General features: G+C 43.2%; 1 protein-coding gene across 9 annotated transcripts in view; it reads right to left on the bottom strand.

Annotated features, from left to right (window-relative positions):
- TEAD1 (TEA domain transcription factor 1) overlaps positions 1-13055 on the bottom strand; it is a 278487-nt gene that overhangs the window by 18011 nt on the left and 247421 nt on the right. For all 9 annotated transcript variants that reach the window (XM_030918362.1, XM_030918357.1, XM_030918360.1 and 6 more), the window contains one exon: positions 802-942. In XM_030918362.1, coding sequence (XP_030774222.1) covers positions 802-942 — 141 coding nt within the window. The remainder of the gene's footprint in view (positions 1-801; positions 943-13055) is intronic.

Genomic DNA, 13055 nt, shown 5'->3' with positions numbered 1-13055 from the left:
CAGGTGCCAATCAGCTGAGTACCATCCTGACATCTATCTACAATGCCTGGGAGTGCTCTTGGACCTAGGGGTTGGGTATAGAGAGGGCATCATTCTGAGTGGCAGGGCCTATCTCCACCCAGCTTTCATGCCAGGCTACCCCACAAGGCCTCACACAGAGGTGCACAGCACTGGCTAAGCAGGGCACAGCTGACTTCAGACACAGTCAGAGGACTGGCATGGGACCTCCTATTTGCTTCCTTTCCGGTGCTTCCAAATCACTTTACCTTTTTAGAAGTAACAAGAAAAAGAAGTGGGAGAAAGGAGGAGAGTGATATGGTTTGGCTGTGTCCCCAACCAAATCTCACCTCAAGTTGTAATCCCCACGTCAGAGGAGGGGCCTGGTGGCAGGTGATTGGATCATGGGGGCAGTTTCTCCCATGCTGTTCCTGTGATACTGTGGGAGTTCTCACCAGATCTGATGGGTTAAAAGTGTGTGGTGGTTCCCACCCACCTTTCTCCTGCCGCCATGAGAAGATATGCCTTGCTTTCCCTTCACCTTCTGCCACCATGATTCTAAGTTTCCTGAGACCCCTAAATCATGCTTCCTGGTAAGCCTGTGGAACTGTGAGTCAATGAAACCTCTTTTCTTTATAAATTACCCATTTGCAAGTAGTTCTTCATAGTAGTGTGAGAATGGACTAATACAGAAGGTAAGAAGGAGACATCCAAAAAAGTACAACTCTCTGCCCCAAGGAAGGCTTAAAGGAAGGCAACAGTCTGCCTTGAATGAAGTTTCCCAGTATATAGAGGCCAACTTACCTCTACTTTTTCTACTACTTGCTTCCCAAAGGAGCAAACTTTGGTGGAACAGGTGACTGTCATATTTTCAGAACTCTCGTACTGACTGGTTACACCATAAAAAGCCCCAGCATCATCTTGAATATTGCAGTTTAAATCAGCCTGTTGGAAAGGAAATGGAGGTGTGGGTTATTCTCTCATCCCAGGAGTCGCGGCACCGAGCAGTAACCTTCAGGGTAAGACATCCGCTTGGCTGAATGAAGTTGGCTGGCTTGGGAAGGTGATGCTCATCTAGAAACAAGTTCAATACCCATCTGTCATTTCTTAAAGAGGTTGCTGATTTGGGCAGTCCTCTCTTGAAATGACAAGCTACATGTATCAATTTTGTTTTACTTTCTTGCATTCAGTATCAGAATAACACTGTGTCCTTGCAATAAAAGATCCACAAGGTCTTTGAAATATGCACAGAAAGCAGGATATTAATTGGATTCATATTCACTCATCTTTAAAGATATTTAAAAAAACAGGAGACTGCAGCTGACTAGCCATTTGTCATATATGTACAAACAGAAACTTTCTTAAAAATTAGAATATCTGGAGGGGAAATGGTTCCTATTAAAGATTGACTTACAAAGAAGTTAAATAATGAGCATAAGTTGCCATTCATTTAACACATTTTTATTAAGTACCTACCTGAGAGGTTCATGCTAGACAATGTACAGGTTTTGCCTACAACTGGTTACATAAAATAACTATCATTCAGATAGAAAATAAGTACCATGTCAAAGGTACTTAGAGTTCCAGCAATGGAAGGTACGACTTTCCACAGGGGGTCTCAGTTCAGGAATGATTTAGACTAGCACATGCAGGGAAGGCTGGGGGTACAGTACAGGCCAAGGCCTGGAGTGCTGCATTCTAGCTTCTGTGCATGGATTAAGGACTTCAGACTAGGAGTTTGGAAGTGCAGCTTGGGCACAGGTTATGGGGGCTAAAAAGGCAGTATAGATTGTATTCTGTAGGAAATAGATACCCCTTGAAAGCTTGGGTGCCAAGAAAATGATATGATTAGCCCTGTGCTTCAGAAAGAAATGTCTTCAGCAGGATGCAGTGGCCACTGGAGAGAAGAAACTGGCTGCTGCAGCGTTTGATCACTGCAGTGGTCTGAATGTGCCCCACTAAATTCATGCATTGGAAACTTAATCCCCAGTGCAAGAGTGTTGGGAGGTGAGGCCTTTTGGGATGGGTTTAGGTGTTGAGCCTCTGCTCTTGCATATGGGTTAATGCTGCTGTAAGTAGGGCTTTCAGAAGTAAGCTGGCTCTCTTTGGCCCTTCATCTGCCTTCCACCAGATGCTGCAGACTTGCTCTTGGACTTCCCAGCCTCTAGAAATGTGAGAAATGAATTTCTGTTCTTTATAAATTACCCCAGGCTGTGGCATTCTGTTGTAGCAGCACAAAACAGACCAAAGACAGCCACAGAGTAATAGCTGCCTTCCCTCAAATATCTACCAACCCCCTGCTCTGCGTCAGGCACAATGCTCAGAGCTGGGGATAGAACAAGCAAAATCTGAGTCAGGGCCTGCTCTCGTGAGCTTACAATTAAGTCAGGAACACACCACACAGAGCTAAGCCCCAGGGAGAGAGGTACGGGGGGACATGAGCACAAATGGTGAGGAGTGAGCTCCCAGGATCAGAGGCGCCTCTAATGATGATGTAACTCAGATCCCAAGAAAGAAGACGAGGCTTAGGCAAGAGAAGCGTTCCATAGGAGAGAAGAGGGTGTTCAAAGGGCACACAGCCAGAAAGAAGGACTAAAGAGAAAGCAAGAGACAGAGGATGGCAGGAGAGCTGGAGAGGTGGGAGGGCTTGGGTCTAATATCCTGAGACCAAAGGACACAGTGAGCAGACAGTCCTGGAACAGTGGCAGGGCACAACCAGCTCTGCTTTCCAAAAAGGCACCTCTGACCACAGCTCGAAGAAGACTCCAGAAGAGAGCAGAGAGGATGTATACATATACTAGGAGGCCATTATAGCAGTCCAAGCCAGAGATGATAAATGTGGGCTGCTGTGGTGGCTGTTGAAGCAGAGGTGCGTGGATCTGACACTCAAATGAGATTTTATATTTTGTGAGGTTTGGCACTTTTTTTTTTTTTGAGACAGGGTCTGGCTCTGTCACCTAGGCTGGAATGCAGTGGTGCGAGGCTCACTGCAACCTCCGCCTCCCAGGATCAATGGATTCTCCCGCCTCAGCCTCCCGAGTAGCTGAGATTACAGGCATGTGCCACCACGCCCAACTATTTCTGTATTTCTAGTAGTGACAGGGTTTTGCCTTGGTGCCCAGGCTGGTCTCGAACTCCTGGCCTCAAGTGATCTGCCCACCTCAGCCACTCTTAAGTGCTGAGATTACAGGTGTGAGGCACCGTATCGCACCAGATTTGGCAGATTCTGACTGGCTAATTTTTATACCTTGACAGGCACTAACCACTAAGACCTGAATCATCAGATACTTAAAAATAAGTATCTACATTTAAATTTCCTTTTTGAATTGGTTACTAGGAAAATGTCCATCTCCTTAGGCAAAACTTCCTACTTTCTGTCTACAAATAAAGAGAACCATGTACTTACTCCACATTCCCCTTTTCACCTTATGTGCCAAGAAATTCAAAGCTAAATTCAGAGTTCAACTACAGTAATTAACTTGCCTCAGGTGCTTCTAATAGCTACTAATAGTCAAGATACAGCTCCTTTTACTGGTTTCCAACCTGCTTTAACTTGTACTTATCCGGTTTTACGTTACCCATAAATGTAGTGAGCTTTCTCACATTCTGTTTTTTGTATTTTATGGGATATAAATCATAAATAAATAAAAATACCCAGGTGTGCATTTTTCTCACATTCAAAGGTTTAACATTTGGCTCCACAAAAGAGCAGCTCAGCAAGAAATCATGCATGTCTTTCCCTAACTGAGATCAGCATCTGAACTCCCAAGGCTGAAGGGGCCCCTGGGTCTAACTGAACTCCAGCCTCCAGGGAAGAAGGGCTACCATACACCTCAGGCACACAGGGGCTCTGAACATTGCAATTCCCATTGAGCTTTCAACATGGCGGTGTTACCTTTAAGAACTGCCACTGCCTTGCTTTGCTGCCACCTCAGAATACTTTGCTGTGAAAAGCAGCTCGGGTGCTTTATGGTGACAGGATTAATGCTGTTACTATTATGACGGAGCTTGTGCCAAAACGTTCCAGATTTTTTTTTTTTTTTTTTTTTTTTTGAGATGGAGTTCTGCTCTTGTTGCACAGGCTGGAGTGCAGTGGCGCGATCTCGGCTCACTGCAACCACTGCCTCCTGGGTTCAAGCGACTTTCCTGCCTCAGCCTCCTGAGTAGCTAGGATTACAGGCAGGTACCACCATGCCCAGCTAATTTTTTTTGTATTTTTAGTAGAGACAGGGTTTCTCCATGTTGGTCAGGCTGGTCTCGAACTACCACCCTCAGGTGATCCGCCCACCTTGGCCTCCCAAAGTGCTGGGATTACAGGCGTAAGCCACCGGCCTGGCCCAGCATTTTTTTAAAAAGTAAAAACATGCATGTGGTAAAGAGGGGGGAAAAATAAAACTGCAAAATGAGCATGAACCCAAAAATTTGCCAACCTCCCTAAGGGTAACCAACGTTATCCCTTTATCCCTTTCTCAGGTATCCTTTCAGAGACATTCAGCACTTAGGCATTCAAGCATTCCAATTCCTCCTTTATCACACAAACAGTAGCACATTATATTAACTTTTCTAAAACCTGGCATTAAACATATATATACCTAGGCATCTTAGAACTCATATAGTACTAATATGGAATTTCAGTACTATAAAGTACAGCCATTTAAAGAATGAACAGCCACACTTTCTAGTGGCTGCGCATACTGTTCTATGGCACAGATACACCATAATTTAATACATGCTCTACTGATGAATATCTACGATGCTTCCCAATGATGCTGCAGTAAGTTTATGTTGAGCAGAAAAGGTGTATTCAAAATTATTATTTTTCTTTCTTTCAACTTTAAATTCCCAGCTTTGAAAAAGAGTCTCCATGTGCTATAAATACACTATGAGCTAATGTTGTACTAGTTGATTTTGATTAATCAAGTTGTTCTGAAAGACTACTAAATAATCAAATGTAGTCTAGCAAGCTGGGTGTGGTAGAACACCTATAGTCCCAGTTACTCGGGAGGCTGAGGCAGGAGGCTTGCTTAAGCCCAGGAGTTTGAGACCAACCTGGGCAACATAGCAAGACCCTATCTCTAAGCAGGGGGGAAAGCAGTCTAGTGGTTTTGGTGTACAGAGTGGACTATGGAAGGGAACACAGTGAAATAAGCAATTGTGTGTGGGTGACGGGGGGGTCACTGGGAGAGTAAATAGATTTTTAAAAACTGTCAACATACAAAATAATCTGTCAATATATATAATTTTAAAATGTTAACTAAGTTTAGAATGGTATTATTCACCATGATGTTAGTAAAACTGCTGAATACGTTCACAACTGTTACAGTTCTGTCTGTGTGAGGTTCCACGCTTAAGTAATGCTGGTGAAGGCAGCTGTCCCACAGCAGCGGCACACCTAGCAGATCTGACACATTTTTAAGACTGCCTACCTTTATTTGACAAATGATTTTCAATAATAACCAGCACTCTACTTCAGCTATTTAAAATTTTAAACATAAAAATTCCAAAAGTAGAAACAGAGACTGAGGGAATGGAAAAAAAAGTTCTGTTTCCTCATCTTCATAATCATTCTACTATTGTTGCTCATTGACAAATCTGTTTAACTACTGGAACACATAGCACCATGGGGACTGTGGACTCAGACTGCACCTGAAATGAGTACAAGGCTGGGTCCGCATGTGTTACTAAAGGAGAATTAATATAACGGATAATGTGCATGGTAATTTGAAGCATACAGATGTTTTATATATAAAATAAAAATTCACCATTATATATGTTGTATAAGTACATATATAAAAAATAAAAATTCAGCTGGGTACCGTGGTTCACACCTATAATCCCAGCACTTTCAGAGGCTGAGGCAGTAGGATTGCTTGAGCCCAGGAGTTCAAGACCAGCCTGGGCAACATAGGGAGATGCCATCTCTACAAATAATTTTTTTTAATTAGTCGGGCATGGTAATATGTGCTGGTAGTCCCAGCTACCTGGGAGGCTACAAAAGGAAGCTTCCTAGAGCCCAGGAGTTTGAGGCTGCAGTGAGCCACATGATTTGTACCACCGCACTCCAGCCCGGACAACAGAACTAGATGCTGTCTCAAAAAAAAAATTAATTAAAAAAATTGAACACTGGCCGGGCGCGGTGGCTCAAGCCTGTAATCCCAGCACTTTGGGAGGCCGAGACGGGCGGATCACGAGGTCAGGAGATCGAGACCATCCTGGCTAACACGGTGAAACCCCGTCTCTACTAAAAAAAATACAAAAACTAGCCGGGCGAGGTGGCGGGCGCCTGTAGTCCCAGCTACTCGGGAGGCTGAGGCAGGAGAATGGCGTAAACCCGGGAGGCGGAGCTTGCAGTGAGCTGAGATCCGGCCACTGCACTCCAGCCCCGGCGACAGAGCGAGACTCCGCCTCAAAAAAAAAAAAAAAAAAAAATTGAACACTAACTTCACCATTTAGGACTCAGGCCAACAAAGGAGGTTTTGTCAGTTAATATGGTGATAATAAAAAGAAAACTGATTTTTTAGATGGTTTTGTCACTGTCGTAAATTCCTTACAGCCAAGCAACGTCCTTATTGTTTGCAGCTGGGGCAGACCATGCCTACCACCTCACCATTGGTTTACCATTACCTCTTAGAACTCCCCAAACGACTTTAATATAGCTTTCATTTGGAATGGATGATCTGTAGTTACAATGACAGAATTATTCAAAACAAAGTTATTAAAGAATACTCAACCTACCCTCAGAAACCATCCCAACAAATTACGTGTTTTACAGTTGTCAAAGTTATCATTTTTACATAAAATTAAAACATAACATACATTCAGAGAAGTACACAAATTGGAAGTTTACAGCTCGATTAATTTTCATCAAGTGAACCAGCACCCAGATGAAGAAATGGAAGTCCCTCTCTCCCCCAAATATCCTTCCTTCCAGGCACAATAATCCATACACCTTGCCAGTGTAACCATGATCCTGAAACATTACACATTAGTTTTGTCTGCTTTCTGAACTTTAAGCAAGTGGAACTAAACAGGGTTTACGCTTGTGTTTAGTTTGTTTACTCAGCATTTGATTTGTGAGATTCAACCACATTGTTGTATATAGTTCATTCATCCTCATTACTGCAGAATATTCCATTGAATGAAAAATGCCACAATCTATCCACTCTATTACTTAGGGACATCTGCAAGGCTTCCAAATGGACCTATTATGAAGAGTGCTACTATGAACGTTCTTGAATATGCTTTTGATGAACATACGGATGTGCTTCTGTTGGGTGTTCCTAGGAGTATAATTGCTCGGTCATAGAGTCTATGTGCATTTTATCCTTCATTTAGATATGAGGTAAGGAGAAACAGTCTGAGAAAATTCTCTATTTAATTATTAGTGTAAATTTAAGAGATTAGATTTTAAAAGGCTTCCCAGCTAACAGTAAATAACCAATCTGCCATTACAACTGCTTTGTAATTACCCTTGAACATAGAAAATAATTATGTAGCTATCCAACCATATCACAAATGCTCTTCAGGAATTTTCTAGGAGGAAGTAATGATGTAAAATATAATTATCTGTCAGCTGATAGTGTTATGGCTATTCCAGAAAGAAATGCAGTCACTGAACTCCCATGAAGCAAAGAATAATATCAAAGAATGCTAGCATTAAATCAACAACAAAGGAGTCTGGGATTTGCAGAGTTCATTATCTACCCTACTGACACGTCCCCCTCCCAACTGAAAATAAGAGGCCACTTATTTCATGTAGTTCTGAAAGCAAGAAAATTAGTTGTGTGTGTGGTTTTTTTTTTTTTTTTTTTTTGAGACAGAGTCTCATTCTGTCGCCCAGGCTGGAGTACAGTGGCCAGATCTCAGCTCACTGCAAGCTCCGCCTCCCGGGTTCACGCCATTCTCCTGCCTCAGCCTCCCGAGTAGCTGGGACTACAGGCGCCCACCACCTCGCCCAGCTAGTTTTTTGTATTTTTTAGTAGAGACGGGGTTTCACCGGGTTAGCCAGGATGGTCTCGATCTCCTGACCTCATGATCCGCCCGTCTCGGCCTCCCAAAGTGCTGGGATTACAGGCTTGAGCCATCGCGCCCGGCCAGAAAAGGAGTTTAAAAAAATGTACCACTATCAGAGATACAAACTATTTCTGCCTAAGCAGCTTTTACCTAATCACAGGATATTTTCTAAAAGTAAATAAAACCAAAAATCCAAGAAGCAGTTGAAAACTAGTAAAACTTATCTTTCCAATACATTCCAAAGTCAAACCATATCCCATCTTCTGGGCACAAGCTAGCCAAAAAAGGCTGGTCACGGGCCAGGTTCTGCAATGTTAAAAAACAACACTTAAAAATATGGCTGGGGAAGTCCAGGCAAATGAGCGCTTCTAAGAAATCTTCCTGTTTGCTCTAGAAACAGAGACCCTAAACTCTAAGATGAAACTTAGTTCAGAGGTCAACTCTCCCCTACTTCCAAAAGCAGAAATCCTTTCCACAGCATCCTGATCTGCACTGCCTTAAAGCTAAATACTGTCAGACACAGGAAAACCACTTCAATAACGCTGCTGGGCCAGGCGCGGTGGCCACTTATGCCTAGGAGTTTGAGACCAGCCTGGGCAACATAGCAAGACTCCATCTCTATTTATAAATAATAATTTTTTTCTATTTATAAATAATAATAATAATGTTGCCAGACAGTCTTAACTGTTAGATAATTCTTTTTTCTGTTATATTAATTTTCTCTGCTACAAATTATCACAAATTTAGTGGCTTAAAACAAGACAAGCTAATTATTTTATATTCTTGTAGGTCAGAAATTTAATTCAGCTCAGCCAGCTAAGATCAAGGAACTAGAAGGGATGCAACACCTTACTAGACAGAGGCTCTGAAAAGGGTTCTGTTTCCTTGCCTCTTCCAGCTTCTGAGACCACCCACATTCCTTGTCCCGGAGCCCCTTGCTCCATTTTCAAAGCCGGAAACACCAGCCGAATCCTTCTCACATGCCAACTGTCATCTCTCTGGATGTCTTCTTTTGTCTCCCTCTTCTGCTTTTAAGGGACCTTGGGACCACACTAGGCCCACTTAGATAATCCAAGATATTCTATCTGCTGATTAACAACTTTTAATTCCCCTTTGCCATGTAATGTACCATTATCCACAGATTCCATAGCTACAGATGAGGCATCTCTGGGGATCCATGATGCTGCCTATTACATCTGTTAAGTTGAAATGAGCTCCTCTGTAACTTCCATCCAGAACTTCAGGTACCACAGACCTAAGAACACTTCTGTAACAATTCTGCAGTTCTCTTTCCTTTCCTCCTTAACTTCACCATTCCTCTCTTCCTCCTCACCCACATAGTTCTTCAGGTTCTGTTTGCTTCCCAAGAGTCCAGTTTTACATTTCCTTTTTAAAATTCTGTCCAAAGTTCAGTCCTCCATCTCATCCAGTCTGACACTGGTCCAGGCATCTGTGAATGCTGCCTCTCATTTGTCATCTCATCTCAGACACTGGACTGACAGCACAGGCAGCAGAAGTGAGGGATTTGGAATCACTTTTTGGGTCTCGTTTTTCTCATCTTTATCCACAGGGAAGATGACCTGTTTCCAAAGGCCACGGTGGTAATATGAGGAGATAATGCATATGAAATTCATCTGCAATCTACAATGTACTATAAAAATTAGTCATTAACAATACCTATACTCACTCCTGTTCACTTGTCAATTTGAAATATTGACCACGATAGAGATGAAGACAGAGCCTCAAGTCACAACTACAGATACCTTTCCTCAACGAGACAAGAGTTTGTGATCAATAAACACAATAAAGACTGTCACCACGGAGCCAGTCTTGGCCCCAACCCACATTTGTCAGGTGTGTGGCACAGATGCAACACTGGCTTTTTCCAAACAGAAAAATTAGGACTTTTTCTGGTTTGTGTTTATGATGGGTCTTATGTATTGAGTACAACAGCTCAAACAGGTACAAAATTATCTTTCTCACAAAGGCATGATTAGACATGTTATAGAATTCTTTCTGGGAATAAAAAAAAGCCACCATTAACACATGTGTGTTGAGTGAATTAAAGACTTTAAGGTCTATTTGTGGGCAAGTCCTGAAAAACAACAGAAAGTCAAAGCAGAAGCAGGTTTCAATGATGGGCAGAGGAAGCGGACAGCAACAGAAAACAAAAATATATTCCATCAAAAGCTTCCAAATTCTTTCCCAAATCATCCTTCTCTTACACCCATTACTTCCACAACTGAAACAGTTTAAGTTCCCAGATAAGAGTCTGGATTGGTTTCTCCTCTATCACCTCTTACTTGGTAAGCCCATTTATTCATAGATCTGTTCTTTTTTTTTTGAGACAGAGTCTCACTCTGCTGCCCAGGCTGGAGTGCAGTGGCACAATGTCGGCTCACTGCAACCTTGACCTTCTGGGTTCAAGCGATTCTACTGCCTTAGCCTCCCAAGTAGCTGGGATTACAGATACATGCCACCACACTAATTTTTGTATCTTTTAGTAGAGAATGGGTTTCACTATGTTGGCCAGGCTGGTCCCGAACTCCTGACATAAAGTGATCCACCTGCCTTGGCCTCCCAAAGTGCTGGGATTATAGGTGTGGGCCACCATAACCAGTCATCCTGGAGCTGTTTGGTTTAATTTCATGTTTTTGCCTTTTGGGAGTAAATATGAAAAATGCAACACTCTCCAAAGATTGACCCTTCCCATTTCAAGGGTAAGGAAGAATGAGGCCTCGCCCAAGTATGTGGGATCTGAAGTCCTTGGAGGCGGGTGCTAGGCCAGGGGACAGAGTGGATCATCCCTGCAAAACCTCTGTCCTCTGGAGACCTGGCTGTGGGGGCAGAAGGATTAGGAAGTGAAGGCTACTTCTGCCCAGTGAAGAATGAGAGTGAGCAGCTCACACGGCAGCAGCATTTGGCAGATGACAACAACTTTGTCACAAGCTTCACTGGGGAAAAGCCTGTTGGAACAAAGGCAAAGAGATAACCTCTAAGGCACGAGGCAGGGGGACAGCAGGGGCACAGGGTCAGGAGAAGGCTATGGGCCTTCCTTTCCTATCCAGAGGGCTTGGAAGAGCTGCGGAGAATGACATGATTGCAAAAATGAAAACATCAAGAGGACTGTCCCCAACCAGAGACAGTCTAATAGGCACTGATGGCTGCAACAAGACGCTGGCATTTTAAAACACTACTTTGAACCTCTCTTCATCCTCTCTGAGCAATGATCAAAGAACCAAGATTTCAAATTGTGAAGCAATTTTTTCCAATGGTAGCATCTGGCTCCTTGGCAGGCAGTGCTGGGAGCTGGGCCCTGTGGCGGGCAGCCGTCCAGGCCTGCCACATGGTGAGGCTCGACCAGGCAGGGCACAGTGCGGCACTGCAGCTGCTCCCACAGGCACCAAAGGACAATCGCTCTGCACTGGGCCTGGAGCTGTGGGGCAAAAGTGCCCCTAGAGGCAGCATTGCCATGCGGGGGTCTGGAGAAAGCTGGCTGCTCTCAAAGGCTCCTCACCCTCTCATTTGCATGCATCTGCATCCTGGCTAAGACCCTTGAAGTCCGTCCCATTGACATTCAGAGGCTTGGGGTGGGCAGGGAAGCTGGGCCAACTGTGAGACAGCTCCCCAGCAAGGAAGCCTGCATTTAGGGGGAGTGAAGGAGCTGCCCTCAGAAAAGAGTCTTTGAGTGTGTTCACTTCAGCCCTTATGCCCTGCCCAACCCAATGATGAGACAGCAGCTGTAGCCTGCCTGCCACAGCTGTTTTAAATAAGAATAATAGTAATAAACTCAGCCACGGCTCTTCAAGTTACTTCCCGCTAATTATGGCATATATTTACATCTACAAAATAGAAGATTTTTAAAAACACCACCAAGGCCCCCTTTATTGTGCAGATTGGCACCCCTATTTGAATTTCATAAACATTTAGTACTTCAAAGAATCTTAAAAGCTTGCTCTAATTATGATATGCAGTGGTTGAAAGGCTGCCTGTCTACACTGCAAATTCCTACAAATACCAGCATTCGGTTTTTCAAAAATTCAATTAATATCACCCACACAACTTCAGGTGACCGCCAGTGGCAACTTCACATAGTGGCTAGGATGAAAGAGTCGGGTCTCAGCTCCAACTACAAAGCAGCTACACAGGCCAGTTCTTTCCAACAGAGGCAAGTAATGAGTTCTGGGTGCCCAGCTGAGGTGGCCCCAAACCCTTCTCATTCATCAGGTGTGTGAACACTGGCCCAGACACCACCTTTCCCAGGAAACAGGACCTTTTTATGGTTTCAAGGTTTTGTGCATGAAAAGTTTTTCATAGAAAAACAATAACAACTCCAAACCAATGATACGTAAGTGAACTAACAAGTGCAGAGTTGCCAGATAAAATAGGGAACCCAGTTCACTCGCATCTCAAATGAACAGCTAATACTTTTTCAGTACATATGAACATATATACCAAATATTCTATAGGATATGCACACCAAAAAAGTATTCATTGTTTACTTGAAACGAAAGTTAACTGGGCAATGTGCTAAATCTGACAACTCTACTATCAAGAAACCTTTACTACAAAGAATAAAAACTGAGACTTACCCTCAACTTTTCATTGCTGTAAAAGGCATCATATGTCCAAGATACTTTAGGTAGGGAAAATGAAGTTCCAGGAAACACTTGGAGCATAATCCTTTTTTAGTAAAAACAAGTGATGTATATGTGTATGTATAATGTTTGTAGATACATATGTAAAAGTCTAAAAGGATGCGTTCCAAATTTTGGGATCTGGCTGACCACAGGCATGCATGTGTGCAAGGAGGATCTCACATTTTATTCTATATTCTTTTCAACTGCTCAAACTATTCATAACAAACCTACAATACTTTTTTAATTTAAAAAGTAAATTAAAACGAGGTGGACTTGGGGATAGGAGGTACCGTGGATCTTCACCTGCACATGGAGAGGTGATCTCTCACACCACCAAGGGCCTAGGTTCAGTTTTATGCAACTGACTGAGATCCCTGAAGTGTCCAGTTAATCCAACTATGCCTT

Source organism: Rhinopithecus roxellana, chromosome 15 (assembly GCF_007565055.1).
Source record: "Rhinopithecus roxellana isolate Shanxi Qingling chromosome 15, ASM756505v1, whole genome shotgun sequence".
In the NCBI taxonomy this organism is placed as follows: Eukaryota; Metazoa; Chordata; class Mammalia; order Primates; family Cercopithecidae; genus Rhinopithecus; species Rhinopithecus roxellana.
The sequence above is the reverse complement of the archived record's forward strand: the minus strand, read 5'-3'. Positions and strand labels throughout refer to the sequence as shown.